This window comes from Lepeophtheirus salmonis, chromosome 5 (genome assembly GCF_016086655.4).
Source record: "Lepeophtheirus salmonis chromosome 5, UVic_Lsal_1.4, whole genome shotgun sequence".
Classification (NCBI taxonomy): domain Eukaryota; kingdom Metazoa; phylum Arthropoda; class Copepoda; order Siphonostomatoida; family Caligidae; genus Lepeophtheirus; species Lepeophtheirus salmonis.
In genome coordinates, this window is record NC_052135.2 from 59,149,770 (window position 1) to 59,170,794 (window position 21,025).

The following is a 21,025-nucleotide window of genomic DNA, read 5'->3' on the forward strand; positions in this document are numbered from 1 at the left end:
TTATTACCTTCCGTCCCGTTCATTCTCTTGGATTCTAAAGTGGCCTTCAGGATGATTATTTTCTTCCATGATGTCGTCTGCAAAAAGGATTGTAATAACTCACTACAACTACTACTCCAATGGTAGAACACAAATACTACAATTAATAATATAATCCCATGAAAAACAACTAACAAGTTCGTTTGTCAAAGACTTGCATGATTATTTCAGCGGCAGATATTGGAGGGGGGATTCCTTTTTCCCTTTTAAGCTACATAGTCAGTTATAATACTATAGGTATGTATAGGCTTACACGATAATGTATTTTTGGCAAGGAAGGAGCGGGTAGTGTGTGCTGGGTGCTTTCTCTCATGAGATCACAGATGAAAAGGTGAGGAAAGTGGTGAGCTAGATACGGTAAAAATAGAGATATATTGAGACTCTACTATGATGCATAAATATAATACTCAATACTTGCTACGCATAGGTTCCATCTTCTTTGAGGGAAGAGTAAAGAAAAGGAACAACGCTTCGTCTTTTCAGACCTATTATAAGCATGACATTTAGCATGCTGCCTCATGAATATCCTTGACTAGGTACTCATTTACTTTTCCACGTAATTCGTACTCAAATATTATTCATATATAATTTTTTCTTTTACCGCTTTTTGGGTCGAAACTCTCGATTTCTGATTAATCAGACGGTTTTATCAAATACAATCAATCTCACATTTTAAACAGAATAATAAGATTTAAAATGCAAAACGGTAGATCAAAAAACATTCATTTTATCTCACAATCCAAAAATAAAACTACTAAAGATTTAATTACCTAGGGAGGAGAGCGCTGAGCAATACCGGCTATGAGCTAGCATGTCCGCATTGCGTCTTTATTAGTGATGTAATGGATCCTTAATTTGAAGTTCCGGGTTCTATGCAGTTCTTGGCTCTAAGGGTTCGGAGTTCTCTCCACTACTTTTCTCTAACGGTTTTGGGTTCCATGCAGTTCTTTGCTCTAACGGTTTCCCGTTCCATGCAATCTTTGGACGGGAATTCCCACTCATTTCATGTGGTTCGTTTCTCTAAAGGTTCCGGTTTCTTAAGAGATCATCATTTTTGCTGGCTTGAAGCCTTTGTCTAGGTCGAAATTAGAGCGGTAATAAAATAATTAAGAAGTGTACAAACTTTAAATTTACAATTTAAAGTTTTTTTAAACTCCTTAATTAGTGTAAAGTTTCAGAGACGTGCAATAAACATAATTGCATAAACACATAACTTTAAAATATATAAATTTTAGGGGTTCTGATCCAATTTCTCGATTAAATTGGAGATCCGGTTCTTTCTCAGTCCATTTTCTGTAAAAATAATATATATTGTCACATAGGATATCATCCTTAGGGGGCTGGTAAAAAAATATGCGTTATTTAAATGATTTATTAATTTCCCTAAATTTTAAAAGGTAAATTTTATATTTTTCACCCTGTGGCAAATAACCACGGGCTACCACTGGGTAGAAGGCGTTTAAACTGGTTCCCTCTTGACTGTAATGTGCAAAAGCCTTCTTTCTGTAAAACTTATTTAAGAAATCCAAAGCTCCCAATCTTCTACTTTTTTCAAATGGTTGATTTTATATCATCACTTATATAATGGTGACGTCATGGTCACACAACCTTACAGTTTTATTATAGAAATATTACACTTGGTGATTAAAAAAAAGTAGGGGCTAATAGCTCCTTCGCCTCTATCGTTCTAGATTCACAGTCCTTAATAGACCCAATTTCTCCCCTTAAGGGATATACACTTCTCGTCGTAAGGATATCTTATAACTCTTAAAATGTCTAAATACTTGAATGAGAAATATCAATATTTTCTCATGGCTAATTACGTATAATATTACATCGTTTTAACAAATACGAATCTATACTTTGACTTGATTTGTACTCAAAGAATATTTCTTTTAAAGATTATATAGTAATATAAGCTTTTTTCACCATCTGAAGTGCATGTATAGAATTGTATAAAATATGACAATTAACGAGTGCGAGGGTTTTTGTAGTAGCAGCCTGAACAAGATTTTTTTTGCTTTCCAAATCTGTTGTCATTGTTATTTAATAATCACTAGTACGTGTGCTCATCAAAGACGGAGAGTAACGATGAGGGTTTACTCGGAAGTTATAAGTTTAATGTAGCATCCCTTAGCGACAAAGATGACTAAAAGGTAACGGCGAAAGGCATGGCATCCGCTGCAGAATTAATCCTCTGTCATGGGATCCCGGTACTGGCTGACAGTGGTTTTGAGGGCCGTGGTGTTTGGATACGACCTTCCCTTGGACGTGCACTCATATTTTCCTGTTTATTCTCAATAAGCCAAAAATCGCCCAATTAATGTGTTGGGCCGATTTTTGATAAGACTTTTTTCAAAATCATGTTAATAAGAAACTTGTTTATATTTGCCGGAGGAAATGGGGTTTTTTCATTTCTGATGTCAAATTAAGAAATTTTAGCTTGAATAATAGTTATGTTACCTTGTTTTTGTTAATTTTTACTTTGATTTTTTAAAAAATTATCTGACTTTTTTCTAAGAAATTATTTGTGCACCCACTTTTTTTTTTTAAATGTTTTCTACTTTTATGGTCTTATTTATCAAAATAAACCCTCAAGAAGTATTTAAGACAGGAACGGGGCAAGGAACAAATGTTCCTATAAAAATCGGCCCTATATCCCCATTCACAGTAAAATTGGTTCATATATGTACCTTAATATGGTTTATTATGATTGATGATAAATGTTTTGTATTCAGTGTAACCGTCTCATAGTACATAGTTATATATTTTGGTCTAGGACAATTGGCAAAAACTTTATTGCCGATGGACAACTTGCCGAATGAGCATTTGGGACATTTGACCGAAAAATGATATTTAATATAATGCTATATAAAGTTATATATTTTCATTCAATTTAAAATGATATTATGATAAATACGTATTGTTTATAAGACATATTAATTTGTCAAATGGAATAATAATATAAATGAATTGATATTAACTAAAATGGATATGGTTAGAACTAAATATAAATGTATTGGCACATCTAGTGGCGCGTAGATCATATAAATCTAGAAACCTAGTATTATTTGCGTAGATAGTGGCTAGAATATATCTTCCCTTACCTCAGAGTTTAAAGGAGCAAAATAATTTGATTTTTATTCATTAAATAATACTCTGATTTAATTAATATGTTAAATTGATTACTTAATTAAGTATTTAAATCAAAATTAATATTTCCTTCTTTGAGAACAATAATTTTCAGTCTCATGCAGAGCTGTTCTTCCCCATTTTCGTTGTTTGATTGTGGTGTTACGTACAAACCCTCCATATCATTTTTTGCCATGTTTCCTTGTGCCATATGCAACTTTGACTTCCCCTTGCAGAATTTACGTAGTTAATTTCAAACTTTTTATTTTCGGGGAAAACTAAAAAGACTAAATTTTACTTTCAAAAACAAAAAGTTCATATAGCATTTCGTTATTTGTATTGTATCACACAACCTTTCCTCCTAAAGAAACATAAAAAAGGTCAAAAATCATCTGGTAGTTTGTTATCTGAATAAGTAAATCATACCAACTGTATTTTATTCGATACTGTATAATAATATTGTTTAGTTACATTTGATTAAAAGCGTAGCTAAGAATTTATACTTATTTACGATAGACTAAACATTTTCATAGGAATTATTAAAATGGCGAATATATATAGTATATACATATAACGAGGGATCAAAAATTTATTGTATTCTTGTCCTTTTAGAAACTGAACATTAGTATAAAACAACAAATGATATTCATAATTGTTTTACAATTTTTACAATAAAATTGATCTGAAAAATTTATTTTAAGAGTCTGAATTTCTTTGTTTTATAGTAGATATTAAAGAGACGATAAGGGAAAGAGGCGTCATATATATCTATCAAGAATATTTTTATTATCTCTTTTCTGATTCGTCTAAAATTCAGTATATGCGCTTTTGAATCTATTGGGCCGCTCTTTTGACTTAGATCCATCTAATGTAATTAAATAAAAGTCAACATTTCGGATAAGGTTATGTATTTTTCTTTAGGTTAAACCAGAAACATAAATTATTAATTAAAACCCATAGTTTATAGTATCTGAATCACAATTCTGCTCTAAAAAATATAAAAGTTATTATATAACAAAAATACATAACCCAAATCATCTGCAAAGTGTATATATATTCTATATTTTTTTTGGATCGAGGTTACGTGAATCATGGACATCATTCATTTACATAGTTTTTGCTTACTTTTTATTTCAACCATCTTGTCTCCTCTTTACTTCTTTACCTTTCATTGCATATTAGCAGAGATGTTCAAAAAGCTATAATAAAAAAGGGCCCAGGTTTTTTTAGTTGTTAGCTGATTCAGGGGGAGTGCTTCCTGTCTTAATATATGTTTTTATTTACGAAAGCTGTCATCATTATGCTTATATTCCTTTTATCTTCACTACGCCAAGGTGACTATATATAAAGCATTAAACCAAGTAGCGCATCAAAGGTTAACGTCATTATTAGAAAAAAAAAATATCTTGGCCAAAATTTACTTTTTTTGTCCAATAGAGGTATTACTATTTCAAGCATTTTGGAGAATCATTTCATGTGTTCTCTCATGAATGAGTCAAGTACTGTACTGTTTCAACTTGTATTCATTTCATTATTCATATACTTTTTGTTTGAGCAATTATGGAAAGGGAATTATGATTCAAAATGATTTTCACATACAGAATGGGCAGTAGGTTTCTAATATGGAAGATAATTAAGATATCTTGTGACTTCTTTTGGGTTTTTGGGAATGGGAAATTTAAAAAAGTGAAGGTTTCTTTGAAGCTTTTGGAAATTTGACTCAGTTGTATTTTTGCTTCCTCGGACACTACAATGACCCATTATTTTAGAGTAATTTGTTTCAAATTTGCTTTATAATAATATGTAAATATAAAATATTTTAGACAAGAATAAATTTTATATGTATTATTACATATAATTCAAACTTATTAATACTACGTAGTACGTACAATAAATAAATGATTGACTTGATAGAAAAGCAACATCTTACAAAATATTATGAAAAATATTGACCATCCTCAGGCTAACGGTGCTCGAAGCGCTACTTGGTGTAATGCTTTAACTATTTTTATAGGGGAGGCAGCAAGGAAATAATACGGTTGTGTTTTTTGCATTATCAAGAGAAGAAGGAAAAATTAATGACGTCATTGTTGAGGCAAATAGCACTCTGTCCTATATTATTGTAAAGTAAAAGTTTTAAAATCCAGACTTAATTCATTGTATGGCAACACAAATAAGTAAATAAATATAATACAAATTTTTTTATAGTACAAAAAGGTAAACTTAGGACAATGCCAAAAAGTATAAAAAGCAAAAGTATTTAACTTATATTGATATTAATATCTAAAAAAGTAAATCCTTGACAATACTTATTTCGATTGTTATGAAGCTTGACGATATCCTTGCTTGATACTTTATAGAATAATAAAATCAAAATCAGAACTTATTATTTAAAAAGACTAACATTAATTTGCATATTAATAATAATGAACTATCAGTATGTAAGCTTATATTAATATAATTTATGTATATTATCTAATTGGCCATTTTATTAAATAATATAAGAGTGGTGAATAAAAGAATAGCAATAAGTAAAATTTATAGCATACATATTTTTTTATATATAAACATGAATAATAAATATTAATTTGTAAATTGACTAATTTGTCTAAGTTTTCTCAGATTAGCACTTGCGTTCTTCAGTTTGAGCTTTTTATTAAGGTCATCATTTACTCTAATTCTTGTTCTTGTTTTCACAAAGGATAAGATGACTTCTTTAGGCCAAGTAGGATATACTTGGCCTGAAGATGAAAAAACCCTCTCTCCATTGCAGCCTGCATTTTTTTCCAAGGTCCAGATATTTGCATAAGTTTAGAGGAAATTTCAAACGTCCTTCTAACTTCCATCTCATTGAAACAAAGAACCGTCATACCCTCTTGATATTCTTCTGAAATACTAATTTTTGCAGAGAAAATTTTGATGCTATCTTCGAGGAAGCCAGGTTCACACATTAAATCTAGTAAAAAGGTTTCTTGAGTCTGGCGTCTGTATAATAGAAGAATGGAACGTAAATATTCAAAGGGTCGAGAACTAATGCTTCGTAAAATGAGGGGAGTGGTTACAACCGAGGATTTGATTATCCTCGATTGAAATTCTTTAAGGGATCTGTAATTATTTTGGAGTTGCTCTTTTTTAGGATGGTCCTTATTAACTTATGTTTAAACTTCCTTGAGTTTAGTAAAGTGAACTTGGTTTTGTACCGACACAATTCATTTTCGTTAAAGAAAGTTAATTTGCAATTTTTTGCATTTGCTCTTCCAAAACAAATGCCAACTTGCTCCCTCACACTGGATTCCTTTTTCGAATATGTAAACGTGAATCTGAGTGTTTTGCGTTTTGTTCAAAGGCTCTTGTTGGAACTCAGTGATCCCGCTACAAATTTCCATGAGCCCTTCATTATCAGTCTCTGTCTCCGAGTTCATACTGGTTTCCTGGACCTTACTTGGTTCCAATAGTTGTTTCACAAGCTCTTTCCTTTTGCAAGTTTCCTTACGAATATCTCTGGAGGATTTGGGTTCATCTGAACTGGGAAAAGCAAAGGAAATATGGAGTGAGGGGGACTGCATCACTTTTTAATTTCTTCCTAGCTTTTAATTGAAAAATCTTATCCTGGAGATTCTGCACAAAATCATTGGATGTAAAATGCCTATCCCAAATCTTACCATTCTTAATATTAATGGAGCATTTCTCCTGCAGACTGAGATCCAAAGACGCTGGAGCATCAAATTTTTCTGAGGAAATACAAAATACTGGGCATCCCGTGGATTGGGATAGCAAGGCATGGTACAAACGCACTTTGAACCTCAAAATGATGCCATTTTTGCTTAACAGATCCAAGTTAGTGCACTTCCCTTCAATGAAATTATCTGTACTGCCGCAACAGTGACGTCACTACGTCATCTGAGTCCGCTAATGCCAACTAGACTGCCTTAGAAGATCCTTGTTGCCTCACCTTTATATTTAGTCACCTTGCACTGCGCCATTAAAAAGTCCAAGTGATTAGTTATCAGTAACAACTATCATGTTTAAATATCGCATGAATGGTTAATGCCATGCTTATGCAATTTTGTCAGATGAATAATTTACCTTTCAAAAAAGCACTAGATGTGCAGTTTCGAGAATGAATATGGTTATTTGAGAATTGAATAATACGTACTTAATGTTATTTATTTCTGTATTTCAAAAAATATGTATAAAATAAAATTAAATTAATAATATAAGTTGTAGTGCATATATAAAACTACAATTTAAAATAAACAAAATTATTTTTACCCAGTCTTAGACAAAAATATATAATTTGTTTGAATAAAAAAAGATGCTATTATTATGTTCATAGAAATAAATGATTAAATATCGCATAGATGGTTAATGCTAGGTCTTTATTTTATTTATTTTTTTTCTTAGGTGTTTAAAATTTCGCATTTTCGTTTAGTAATTTATGTTTAAAAATCAAATATTTAAAAAAAGTGAATTTTATACTTATTAGCTATTTAAACTAATAAAAATATCACCCTTATTTTGGAAAAAAAGCAAAACTATGAGCCATTTTGGACATTAATTTGAATTATTTAATTAAATCACGGATGGTTAAAAGGACTTCTTTTATAATATCTGGCCAATACAAAATTAAATAAGAGAATAGATAATAATAAAGGATTCAAGGGAAAGAGTGGACAATTAGTAGAATAAGAGCATGTTTTTTCCTTCTCTTTGCTGATTGGCTTAAAGTTGTCAGCTGTCATAGGGTCTATTTCAAAGGTCTTGAAGGCAATTACATTGTGAGCTTAATTTAATTATTTATGATAAACAGGCAATACTCATTAATTGCAATATATTTTTCATAATGGTAACGTGCAGTACAGTGTATTGTAGTAATAGATCAATTTCGACTAAAAAGACTCCTGGCTTATCCCCTTAGAAAATGTTTAATTTTTCAAAAGACATCAATCGAAGGAAGTTGGGAATGAATACCATCAAACGTGTCTCCCACCAAAGACTCAAGAGTTTGCCAAGTTATGTAGTCAACTATTTTTTACTATGTCAGGTATGTAAAAATTAAATTAATGGATGGTTTTATAAGATGTCTTTGGGCTCCAAATTCTAATTATTAGTACTTAAGTTATTTCGCTTTAGGCTCATTTTGAAGAACAAATGTTTCTGTGGAAGTCTCCAGAAGGAAGATGGCATTCGGTACTTAATACAATTCCGACTTTATTTGAACATTCTAAGATAAAAATAACGAAAGCTCCCACTTAACCGAAACAAAAAAAAAGTTGATATATGCATGAAATTGTGCGACCCATGTCTTGATTATTGCCCACATTTACTTATAATTAGTTATTTAAGTGTATTATTTCCTAAAAATATTATATAAGTTTATTGTGTAAAATTCATTTTAGTAAATTCGGTTCTTTTTTAACTTTATATTAATTTAATAAAAATTAAAATTTTATTTGAATTCTTTAACAAAGATAATAAAAAAAAATATTAACAAGTATTTTATAAAAAATAACCATTTTTAATCATGAATCATGAGAAAATAATAACTCCATATTAGTCGGTACCAAGGTTGATAGTAATACAAGGTCATCATGATATCGGCCTTGCTTTAATTTTCAATCTGATGTATTGTACCGACAATTACGCAAGACAGACGGATTTTGACAAAAACGCAACCACTATAATTTTCAATTTAATGTATCGTACCGACTACTGGGCAAGAAAAACAGATTCGAGAAACACGCAACCACTCATACACTATGACTTCTATTTTTAAAAGCATGGTGGAAGTCCAACATTATTCGTACACTCGTTATGGTATAACCCTGAGTCGGTGTAATAGCACTGTAGCTTTAGATCTTATTTATTTCCATTGTATTTTTGTTGTTGTTGTTGTTTTTGTCTGTCCTCTCTTTCGCTTGAGTCCTTTAGATAATAATAGTAAACATAATTGATAATTGCTGCCACGACCTCTTCATTCAAAATTATAATACGTCATAACTAATATATACGTTATTACTCATTTGTACATTAAAGTTATTCAGGGAAGTCTATAGAAGGGATATATTCATTATTCTTTTTTCCTTTCAATCCCAATGGAGGTGAAAGATTGGTGTCTTATTAATGCGCGTATTAAGTATGTTTTATACATAAAGGAGGGAGTCAATATATTAGTAGAACACAAAATGTTTTTTGGTTTATTTCATTCTTCAGATTACTGAATGGAATCAATATGAAAAAAATGAAAATCTCACAAAGATGACTGAAACAGCAGCATTGGTTCACACCGTTAAAGGACTGATTAACCTTTGTCCTTTCTTATTTGATGTTAGTGTCTTGGATTATATATAATATTACTAGGTAAGATAAACTCAGATCCTGAGGAAAGAAGATTTGGATTGTACAGACAGCTAAATGGTGCCAACTTCGATGTTTCCATTCATCAATTCTTCGAGTTGGAAAAAAAAATACGGTTAAAATCTCTCATAAGATTTAACAATATGGAAGTAAAAGAAATAAAATTAATGCAAAATTGTGAAGTGAAGGTTATAAATAATGTTAATCAAATCATTGAAAATGAAACGTCACTCCTAATGTCATGCCTCTCTTCCTGAGACGATGATGATTTCTTAAATTTGTATGATTTAGAAGAAATGAAGAATATTACTTTTTTACTGTGCAGGGAATATTTCTCGTTTACAATTTTTAGGAACAAATGCTCCAATTGCAAAAATCTTTTAAAACAAGATAAAGTTGTTGAGCTCCCTAAAGAAATAGATAATTCTAATTTTTTTACAGATTTAAAAGATAGAAGAGGACTGATTTATCCGTCAGATCTTGTATTTTTGACTACTCTTGCTTCTGTAAAATTAAAAGAAGATATATTTCGGGAAGTAGCCCCTAAAGCATTATTATTATTTTTTTTTTTTTTTTTTCAAAATCCACGGGATATATTCATAAGGTGTTTCTCTTATAAAATTTAAGAATCTGACGGTTTACTTTCCAAATTTTGTAAAGAAAGTCATTCTTTTTTTACATTTATTGCAGAAATCGCCAAGAAAACTTTTAATTACATGACCAAAAAGTTTGTATCTTTTGTGAATGACAATGTACATGAGAAAAGGAAATATGGAGCAGAAAACGATCCACCTACCATAAGGTGAATAACAAAATTATCTGAATAAACTTTTGAATAGATAGCTTGTGTCTTATATTTTAAAATATATCCTTTTTATTGTTAAAATATATGATCAACATATATATGAATATTTCAGTATATTTTGTTGTTTGATCGATAGTTTCAGTTCCATTATAATTATTTTGTAAAATATAAGTCTAATGATCTCATCTTCATGACTCAGGCTTGATTTATTCATTAACATTAACTTAAGTTTCTTTCAAAATACACCGAGAGTAGAGGCGATAACGAGGTTTTTTTTTTACCTAATACACAGAAATCCTTAGAAGATCAAAGGACATTTATCAGAACACTCCTTCATGCGAATATAATACACTATGTTATAGTGGAATCCCCTTTTTCCGAACTTAAGTTCGTGTAACGATTCTGGGATTATTCTAAAGTCCTAATGCCATCTTGGCCGAGTTGAGTGTGATTTATCACTCAGGGAGGAAGCCTATAATAAAATGAGATGAATAGGACAACCCGGGTGGTATCCAACTTGATAAAAATACATGGAGACGATATCTATCCATCACTTTACTAGCAAATAATATTGATTCACTATTATGTAATCATACCATAAAGGACGAATACTGAGTGAAATGTACATTACACTGCTCTGAGATCGTATTTATCTCCTTATTCACATAATATAGCTACAAAGATCTATTCACCCACGAACCGATAGATAGCATTTTGAACATCTGTGCATATTAGCATTGAGTACATATCACTAAATCAGTATTCGAGGATGACATTTAGCAACACACGCATATTTTGTAATTTTTGAGTTACAACAATTTGGCCTTGAATCTTGGATATTATCTGGAACGCACGAGACTTTTTTTATAAATTCATGAAATGGCAGATGTTGAAAATCATTTCTTTTAAAAATAAAAGACCTAAAAATAACCTATTAACAAAAATATATTTATTAATAGGTTATTCATAAATTTCAAATATTAACGCCCTTCATCTAAACAGAGACCAAGATCATCAGACCAAAAATCATCTTTCTCGGAAATCAAAATATGGTCCCCCCAAGATTCTATATTATTTATCCTCCAATGATCAATATCATTTTCAGAAATGTTGTAGGTTTATATACTACATAGTTATAGTACATGAAGTAAAAATCAAAATTCAACTAACTACTTTGTACCTTCAACCTCAATATTCCATTACAGCAAAACTAATAGTATTTACCACATGACAATAGTTTATAATACGAATCGAATAAAAATTATTAACTAAAGTGTATTAAATGAGGTTCTATAATAAAAAGATCCTATTACAAATATAAGTTTGACATTAAATAAAAGAATGTTCCTTTAATTAATATCGTTCTGTTATTGTCAATCTAGGGAAGACCAAGAAACTTTTATTTTTAATAATTCAGATGAAACCTGAAATTTACCTTATAATATATACATTGAAGGTATAGGTTTAATAAAATATGTTTCTTACTCATTCAGTTGAATTAAATATTTCAATTGTGACAACCTGTTTTGTCATTATTCATTTCCGCAGGGAATGCAGCCTATAAACTACTTTATAAATTGCATGTTACTATTTATAACGGTAAACAGTATTATATACATATCAATTTTGACTCACAACTCAAAGATATATAATATGCGTTAATTGTATTTTTTAGTAAAAGTTATTTTGAAGATAATTTGTTCGTTATTCTAATAATGTTAATTGGGATACAATGCTTCCATCGATTTATAGAGTAGTATTCAAACTCAAAGTCACAAAATAGTATCATGGCATCTAGAGATAAAGTCAATTTAATACATAGCCATGGATCCTATATATGAACCGATGTCCCTTCATGACAACTAATCCGGGTCTTCCCCATTATAAAACTATCTACATGACGTCACAACTTTTCATATTAACAACATCTTTCGACGTCATTTTCCTTCTTTTAACTCCCCCTTCCCTAACAGTAAGTTGTAGTATAAGTATTTTATTAATTATAATTTAGATTTGATAAATATTATTTGTATATTTCAATTTATGATTTATCCATATTTAATATATTACTATTTAATTGATACTCTGGTTCCTCCTAGTAGTGCCACGACAAATGCCCAATGTCCTCTAAGGGAAACAAACGATTGGTAAAATCCAAGTCCGGATTAAAGATAGTGGCTCATAATGATGTTGGAGTGTCTCCTTGGGAAATATTAGAGCCTTCTTGGCAAGATGATCATGAGGTATCATTATATTATTGAGTTACGAGGAAATGTCTCACACTCATTTCAATATATTGAATAACTTCTTTTCAGGTTGTCCAATGCTCAACACCGGATTGTTCCACGAAATTTGATTTTATTAAAAGAAGGGTAATGCATCATTACTTCAACTTCATATAATTAAACATTTAATCATCTGGATTTTGTTTCCCTTTGTAGCATCATTGTCGCCGCTGTGGCAAAGTGTTTTGTTCCAAATGTTGCAGTGTGAAAGTTCAATTGGATCGCATGCAGTTTGTTGACCCCGTTCGACATTGCATCTCTTGCGCCAAAGTAACTCGGCAAGAAGAAATTTTCTTTGAGCAAGATTTGAAGGTTCTTCTATCAGGTATTATACAATATTATTTATATATTGAGTCGAAATAAAGTATTCTTAACACCCTTTAAGGAGCACCATTTTCTATTGATTTGAAAAGTGGAGACAAGGAACTTCAAGGACTTGCTTCTCGAAACACCTTTTACAATTGCAAACTTTCAGCTGATCAACGTTTGATCATATTTGAATGTGATGGTGATGAAGGAATCGATGTAGAACCCATTTCATTGTCAAAAATCAAAGACTACGCCATTCCAAAAATGGAAAGTGAATGTGGTCCAAGTGAATTTTCCATTTCTACACATTCAGCTCCAAAACCTGTTCAAACAGTTGTTTTTGTATGTCCTCAAGGGCCCAATAAGAAACCGTCTATACTCTGGCTTTTAGGTCTAAATAAGGTATTTATAATATGCTACTTAATACTAAGGTATCATGAGGCATCCCACATCAAATTACCAACCACTACAAATTAATTTGTAATCCGGCCACCAAATCATTTTTTATCTCTAAATATCATCTATAAAATATGCCGTTATAGAGAGGATAAAAAATTGGTTCGGGAGATATTTTGATTTGAATTAGAAATGAAATTCAATTTATATTATTTCAGAAGATATGTCTATTTAAAATTTAGCGTGGACCAGAATTTTTCTTCAAATTGCCAAAAGAAACGCATCATTTGATTGGAAAAAAAAAAAGATTTGGATTTTGTTGGTAAAAATCTTTGGGCAATTTGATGTAGAATTACACGACTACATACAGTTGAGAAAATAAGTATTCAATCCCATGCCAATTTTGTATGTTTGCCTTCTGACAAAGATAAGAACGGTTTATTATTTTAATGGTAGGTTTATTTTGACAGTGAGATAAATTATATGAGCATTTAAAGAAAGTGTTTGGAGGAAAAAAATACTGAGTATAATCCAAGAACACCTTCCCCACCGTCAAGCCTGGGGGTAGGAACGTTATATTTTGGGGGTATTTCTTTAATAAGGGGAAAGGACGACTTCACAGCATCAAAGAGAGGAGGTATATGGTCCCCATGTACCGGGAAATCGACTTCTTTCCATCAGGGCAGGTCATTGAAAATGTGTCTTGTAACGGGTTTTCCACCACGAAAATGACTCCAAACATTCGCCCATGTCTACAAAGAAGTGACTCAAGAAGAAGCTCATCAAGGTCATGAAGTGGCCTAGCTAGTCTCCGGACCTCAATCCTATAGAAAATCTTTGTCAGTGAGCAAACTTACAAAATCGGCAAGGGATCAAATCCTTATTTCCTCCAATCTATTATTCATTTATAATTATATATTTTTATTATTGTTTTAGGCATTACAAATGATCTTTGAGTCGCGCAACATGGACGAAGAAGTAAATACGATTGAGTTGGAGTAAAATCAATAATTATGGAACGAAAATGCGGATTTTTGAATCTCTTCTTTTTTATTGTCAATTCTTAGTCTTAAGTCTTTTATCTGTCCATTTTTGTATTGTCATTTGATTTCTACAACAACTCTATGCATAAATAATAGGTGAATAACCCAAAGGTATGCCTACGGATCCATCATGCTTTACGAAGGGGGAGACAAACACACTTTTGTTTATTTTATGCTGATCGTAGATTACCCATTTTTTCAATACTCATTAATTTATGTATATGTTGATTTTATTTGCATATATATATATTCGTTCAAAGCTTATTAATTCCAATTTTACAGTTTAGTTTCTTGTTTCACTTTGTGTGGTAAATGCTACTTTTTTTTTTTTAAATATCTATACTAAACAGGATAAATTATTTTATAGCACAAGCTACATAATAGCTGTTGATCCCTTACTCCCATTCCCATCTTGTATTCAAAATATTTTGTTAAGGTATATTCATATTTTTTTTATTTTTTGCCAGAGAACAAGTAGTGATGCGCTCGAGTATATTTTTTATATGATTTGTTGAAATATTAAGTATATAGATTTTTCGTAAAAAAGATATTTTCTAATCAATTTAGCATTGTATTTTTAATATGAAGGACTAGGGTAAATTAATTATTTAATTATAGAAGCCCTTTCCGTTAAACTAAATACCCCACCGTCACTGTGATAAAACAACAAAATTTCCTGTTACTATTGTTTTTCATTTTGTACTCATTGATTTGATGGGTGTAGTATTAGGTAGTAAGTGCTATTTTACATATCATTGTTATTTTTTACTTCCTGACCCTTTATATTGACAAATTGTAATTTGAATTAAAAATAATAAATTCACTTTCTATTAATGTACTCTATAAATATTATTCTTTCTTCTTATTTAAATAGTTGTGTATTTAAGAAATACTTATATATTTATAGAATTAACGTTTTTTCAATTGAAGTAAATATTATGAATGAGAAATCTCTTTGAGTTTTACATATTATGTTATGTACAAGTTGTGATTTTTTTTGTCTTCAAATCCCTTATATACAATATGAATTATTTTAGTTACCAACTACTAATTGATGATATCCTTTCATTTTGATATATTAAAACTACATGGTTATAATGTATTAATGAGTAACGTAAATATGGGCGTTTGAACTTTTCAATACACCGCAAAATACTTATCAATGTGTAATTTTGATTTAAAAATCAATAATCCCACCCTTAATATATTAACATTCCATAAAATATTGAATTATTGCAGTATCATCAACACAAACACTTCATTTAAAATAATTCATCTCATTTTTGAGTTGCAACTTGTACAATTTGCCTATACAAGTTACAACTTGTTATCAATATATATTTATATTTAATACATTGTATTTTAAGTTGTGGATAGAGTTTAGTACTGAATAGTTGCAGCTCGCATAGAGAAATAATATCATGGCCCATGATATATTTCTCTATAATTCATGGGTAGCGAGTGTCTAGGAATAGACTGGTTCTTATTTTTATTTTTCGAAATATTGGGACGACAGAGTTCAAAAAATGAAGAAATATATAGTTAGAGCTATTATGATTAATGTATAGAGAATGAACACAGCCTTTGAATTTGTAAGTTTCACAATTTTATGAGAAATATCTATTATAACCTAAAACTAGCCGGTGTAAGTCAAAATACAGCATTTTATACTAAATAAATAGTTTAAATGATGAGCAAAGAATCTTCCAAAAGTCGTAAAAAAGTTTTCTTCACATGATTATAACTCATACAAAATGGCAAAAGATAATTTAACTCTACTAGATATAGCGTCCATTTTTTTTTTTTTTTTTTTTTTTTGCCCTTATCTTTAAAATATGATTTATACTTTTTTGAAAAGCGTCTTTCAAAATTGAAAAAGTGCATGCAATCATTGAATATCTCATTATTAATAATGTTCCAAATATCTCTGAGGCCGATGACTACAAAACTTCATTGATACATATAATTTCAGCTCATTTTTAGAATTCCGTGAAGAATAGTTGTTAATTATAATTAGAAAAAAAGTGTTCAGAATTTTTCAATCCTTGCGTATCTTGGTTTATTGAAGGCCGGGTGCATAAAAACAATTGAAATGTAGAGGGTTAGTAAAGAAATTGGCAAAAATATTGCATATACTTCCTTCATGTTCCTATTAGCAGCATAATCTGTACAAATATTTTAAATATTCATAAGCGATGGATCTCCAATAATTACTAAAAACTCTATTTGAGTTGAGTTCTTCTTTTTCTTCTAACATTTATCATTCAAATTGCGAGAAGCCTTACTGCAACAAAATCAAAATGGTCTTTTATAAATAAAAAATATATTTTAACTACTATTGATATTAAAAAAATAATCAAATGTTGTTAAAACCAATCTTATACATTTTATATTCCTGAAAACTCAAGATGATAAGTAGAGGGACAACTTTAGTTGGAGGCTTATCTGGGTAATCCATATAATTATTTTATAAGAATTAATGAGGTTGTTTAGTTATTACTACTAGAAAGAATCAGTTATTATTCTTACATTGAGCCGTGGAGACTCAGTTTTGCTAACTATTTAAGACTAGTTTTTTGTGTAAAATCGAGTTAGGAGAAAATGTTAGTGAAATCTGAATGTTAAAGCTTTACATGATGTAATCATGTAAAATACAATACTGCTTTTTATGTATAATAATAATACTTAAAAATGTTACAATTTTAAGTTGGGGTCTGTGGCGGGCCCTGTAATCCAAGCTACTGGGAGACTAGAATTTGTGGATGGTTTGAGGTTGGGAGTCCTGCTGTGCAGTGCTACACGTTGAACCGGCGTCCGCACTAAGCTTGGCGTCAACATGGGTACCTTGGAGGAGTCCGAGGCATCCAGGTTGTCTAACGAGATATGCAATAGATCTAGGGGAGAAATCCAGCAGTCTAAAGTATCCGCGGCAAGCAGTAGTGGGATCTCGCTGGCGAGTGGGTGCTGTTCAGTAGCCTAGTCAATACAAGCAGACCGGGTTCCTTTTTACTAAAAATACTCCATAACTCTACGATCCCTCACTCTCTCCGTCATACAGATCCTCTATATTAAAATATACAACTCACGCCCTCTACACATTTTCACATAATATTCTCTTTTTCCTTCTTCTCTTCCATTTTTATTCAATATAAATACAATAGTTCATATTTTACAATTATAGACAGCTCTGTAAATAGTTCTAATACAATCTAGAGGAGCATAAGCTGCAACCATGCAACTTGTTGCTGAAAAACATCATTCGTTTTTTTTTGATAAATTCGACTTGGTAAACTGATATAAACTTTGTTCAATTATGAGGCTATAATTTTTTCGTAGTTAAGACTTGAAACTTCCATTTTGGGGTAATATTTGAAATTATTATTATTATTTTTGAAGAAAAAATGATCGATTGATTCAAAATCAAAGTAGATTTATGTTGAATTGTTTTTCCAAAGTTAAATTTCAAAAAATTATTAAATTAATTATTTAAACTGTGAAATTTGTCCTTCAAAAATAAAGTATCAACTTCAGTTCGTGTTTGTAGAAGATCATTTTTCAATCAAATAATTAATTAATATGAAATATTATTCTTCAATTGATCTTTCAGTACTAATGGGATTTATTCATTAAGTCGGTATAGCTGAGTCTATTTACCCAATTAGTCAAATGGATTTGGAGTTGCATAATTCACATGTTTGGATTCAGAACCGTAATTACAAAATATCATTCCTTACTATAAATTAAGAATAATTGATTCTTAGATTTGTGTAGTTTTATTTAGAAAAAAATTAGGTTGATTTATTATTTTAAGGATTGATAATTTAAATTTAATTTCTAGAGTATGACTCCAATAGATTTTTGAGGTTGGATTTATAATATTTGGAGATCCCGGCTCCGAATCTGCAGTTTTTTTTTAAATTTGAGAAACTGAATCATAGATAAATTAATTTATAAAAATACATATCTTCTGTGATACAAACCGTCACTGTGAGTAAATACATGTGACTGCTTACTCCCGGCTCACTTATCAGTCATAATTATTACTTCATGGGAATAAGATGTAACGAGTTACTTTATTTTGATCCTTTTAAGTAAAGGAATATTGTAAATCGATACAGTCTGCCTGATGCTTCCAGGTGGTTCTATTTCGGCACCAAATATAAGAATCTTGTTTATCCTTATTAATGCAAAATTAAGGGGGGAATACATATAATTTGATTTGTATCAATTAAGTCAATCCATCATTTTTACTCAAAGCTATTTTTTACAATTTCAAAGTTTAGAAGAAGAGTTTCTTAAAATACCACGTGATGTTTATATAAAATTTTAACTACGACAAATAATATTATAGTCTTATAAAGTTCATATGAGTAACCAAGTCGAAATTATCAAAAAAAAAAGGAAGTTTTTCATCAATACTGTTGTGTGATTAGAGCTTGTGCTCCTCCAGATAATATTAGGACTCATTGGAGTTTCCTTTAATATCCGTATATATCTGAGGTACAATTTATTTTTGATTCACGAAACCTTTGTACTCGTGTTTTTCAAATTTATTTAAGAATGGATCTTTTGAACAAAGCATTCATCTCATCGACCCTCCGTAGGAGTTTATATTTTTCCATTAGGAAATTCTCTTCCTCTTTTCAACTTCATGATCTGTTCGTGATCTAGCCTCTTTGTGCCCCACTCGGTGAATCTTGTCTCAGTTAATGGAAGGATTATTCATTATGCAGATTCCCCTTTAAATCAAGGTCTGTGATAGTGACTTCTGACCTCGAAAATAATTCCCTTTATGTTCAAGAATAATTAAATAATCTATATCTTCTACAAATTTATAATAATTCAAATAAGAAATAATTATTTTCATTAAAACACAAAATAATCAAATGAAAGACCAAATGAGAAACAGAAAGAGTTATCATCCTCCACCTACATCTCCTTCATTGAAATTATGGAATCAATTCTTCCTTAACTTAACTTTACTTCTTCTGCTACTCTAAGAAATCTCTTTTATTGATAATAATCCTTCAGTGTTCTTGATGTATATAACGCGGATATCCCTCATCTTTATAACATTTTTATCAATTCCATTAATAATTTGGAGTTCGTGATGTATCGTCTATATGTTCAATTATATAACCTGATCACTACTAGCACAATCCTGATTTCATTATTACTTGTGATTATCTATTATCATTAGGAAGCAAGTTGAAGATTGTTAATTCTACTCTTTAACATAAAGTAGATCTATTTTTCCGACATTTTGGCCTGCATTGCATTATTTTATTATGTTATATTGATACACGCCACTAAACATTCGTTTTGCTGATCCTATTACTTTGGAATTCTTGTTGTAGAAAAATAAAACGCAAAAATGAATAAATATGCTTGTGTGATGGACAGAAACAGATAATTAAGTGATAAACTTTAACAACAATTTTACGCCATTAACGAAAATGAAAGTAAATAAAAGGAATGCCAAGCTAAAGTACATACCTCAAGTTTTAGCAAAGATAAAAAAAATAAGATTAAAAGAAGGCGTAATTTCAAAAATGATAATTTTTAACTACTAATAAACAAGTAAGCAAATTTTTACAGTGCCATCTATAAAAATATCTTGTGAAATATGAACTATCGTATTTATATTGAATAAAAATGGAAGAGAAGAAGGAAAAAGAGAATATTATGTGAAAATGTGTAGAGGGCGTGAGTTGTATATTTTAATATAGAGGATCTGTATGACGGAGAGAGTGAGGGATCGTAGAGTTATGGAGTATTTTTAGTAAAAAGGAACCCGGTCTGCTTGTATTGACTAGGCTACTGAACAGCACCCACTCGCCAGCGAGATCCCACTACTGCTTGCCGCGGATACTTTAGACTGCTGGATTTCTCCCCTAGATCTATTGCATATCTCGTTAGACAACCTGGATGCCTCGGACTCCTCCAAGGTACCCATGTTGACGCCAAGCTTAGTGCGGACGCCGGTTCAACGTGTAGCACTGCACAGCAGGACTCCCAACCTCAAACCATCCACAAATTCTAGTCTCCCAGTAGCTTGGATTACAGGGCCCGCCACAGACCCCAACTTAAAATTGTAACATTTTTAAGTATTATTATTATACATAAAAAGCAGTATTGTATTTTACATGATTACATCATGTAAAGCTTTAACATTCAGATTTCACTAACATTTTCTCCTAACTCGATTTTACACAAAAAACTAGTCTTAAATAGTTAGCAAAACTGAGTCTCCACGGCTCAATGTAAGAATAATAACTGATTCTTTCTAGTAGTAATAACTAAACAACCTCATTAATTCTTATAAAATAATTATATGGATTACCCAGATAAGCCTCCAACTAAAGTTGTCCCTCTACTTATCATCTTGAGTTTTCAGGAATATAAAATGTATAAGATTGGTTTTAACAACATTTGATTATTTTTTTAATATCAATAGTAGTTAAAATATATTTTTATTTATAAAAGACCATTTTGATTTTGTTGCAGTAAGGCTTCTCGCAATTTGAATGATAAATGTTAGAAGAAAAGAAGAACTCAACTCAAATAGAGTTTTTAGTAATTATTGGAGATCCATCGCTTATGAATATTTAAAATATTTGTACAGATTATGCTGCTAATAGGAACATGAAGGAAGTATA

The 21,025-nt window shown here is 30.6% G+C and overlaps 2 protein-coding genes across 2 annotated transcripts in view; one reads left to right on the forward strand and one right to left on the reverse strand.

Annotated features, from left to right (window-relative positions):
- Positions 1 to 607, reverse strand: part of LOC121117781 (SET domain-containing protein SmydA-8) — a 48,001-nt gene extending 47,394 nt beyond the window's left edge. The window contains exons 1-2 of the mRNA XM_040712274.2: positions 454 to 607; positions 8 to 387 (exon numbers count right to left, since the gene is read on the reverse strand). Of these exons, the coding sequence (XP_040568208.1) occupies positions 8 to 69 (62 nt within the window). The 5' untranslated portion in view covers positions 70 to 387; positions 454 to 607. The remainder of the gene's footprint in view (positions 1 to 7; positions 388 to 453) is intronic.
- Positions 608 to 12,182: 11,575 nt separating this feature from the next.
- LOC121117929 (zinc finger FYVE domain-containing protein 21) lies at positions 12,183 to 15,316 on the forward strand. The gene is made up of 6 exons (XM_040712456.2): positions 12,183 to 12,305; positions 12,433 to 12,576; positions 12,649 to 12,705; positions 12,775 to 12,943; positions 13,004 to 13,329; positions 14,260 to 15,316. Exons 2-6 carry the CDS (start codon positions 12,454 to 12,456, stop codon positions 14,323 to 14,325), a joined length of 741 nt encoding a protein of 246 aa, XP_040568390.1. The 5' UTR covers positions 12,183 to 12,305; positions 12,433 to 12,453; the 3' UTR covers positions 14,326 to 15,316.
- Positions 15,317 to 21,025: the final 5,709 nt, after the last annotated feature.

What these genes read in the sequence shown, in the direction of transcription:
- LOC121117929 (XM_040712456.2), top strand. Translation starts at nt 12,454, where the DNA reads ATGTCCTCTAAGGGAAACAAACGATTGGTAAAATCCAAGTCCGGATTA. An exon ending in CTTGGCAAGATGATCATGAG is followed by an intron (nt 12,577 to 12,648) that starts GTATCATTATAT and finishes ACTTCTTTTCAG; the next exon opens with GTTGTCCAATGCTCAACACC. An exon ending in GGCTTTTAGGTCTAAATAAG is followed by an intron (nt 13,330 to 14,259) that starts GTATTTATAATA and finishes TTATTGTTTTAG; the next exon opens with GCATTACAAATGATCTTTGA.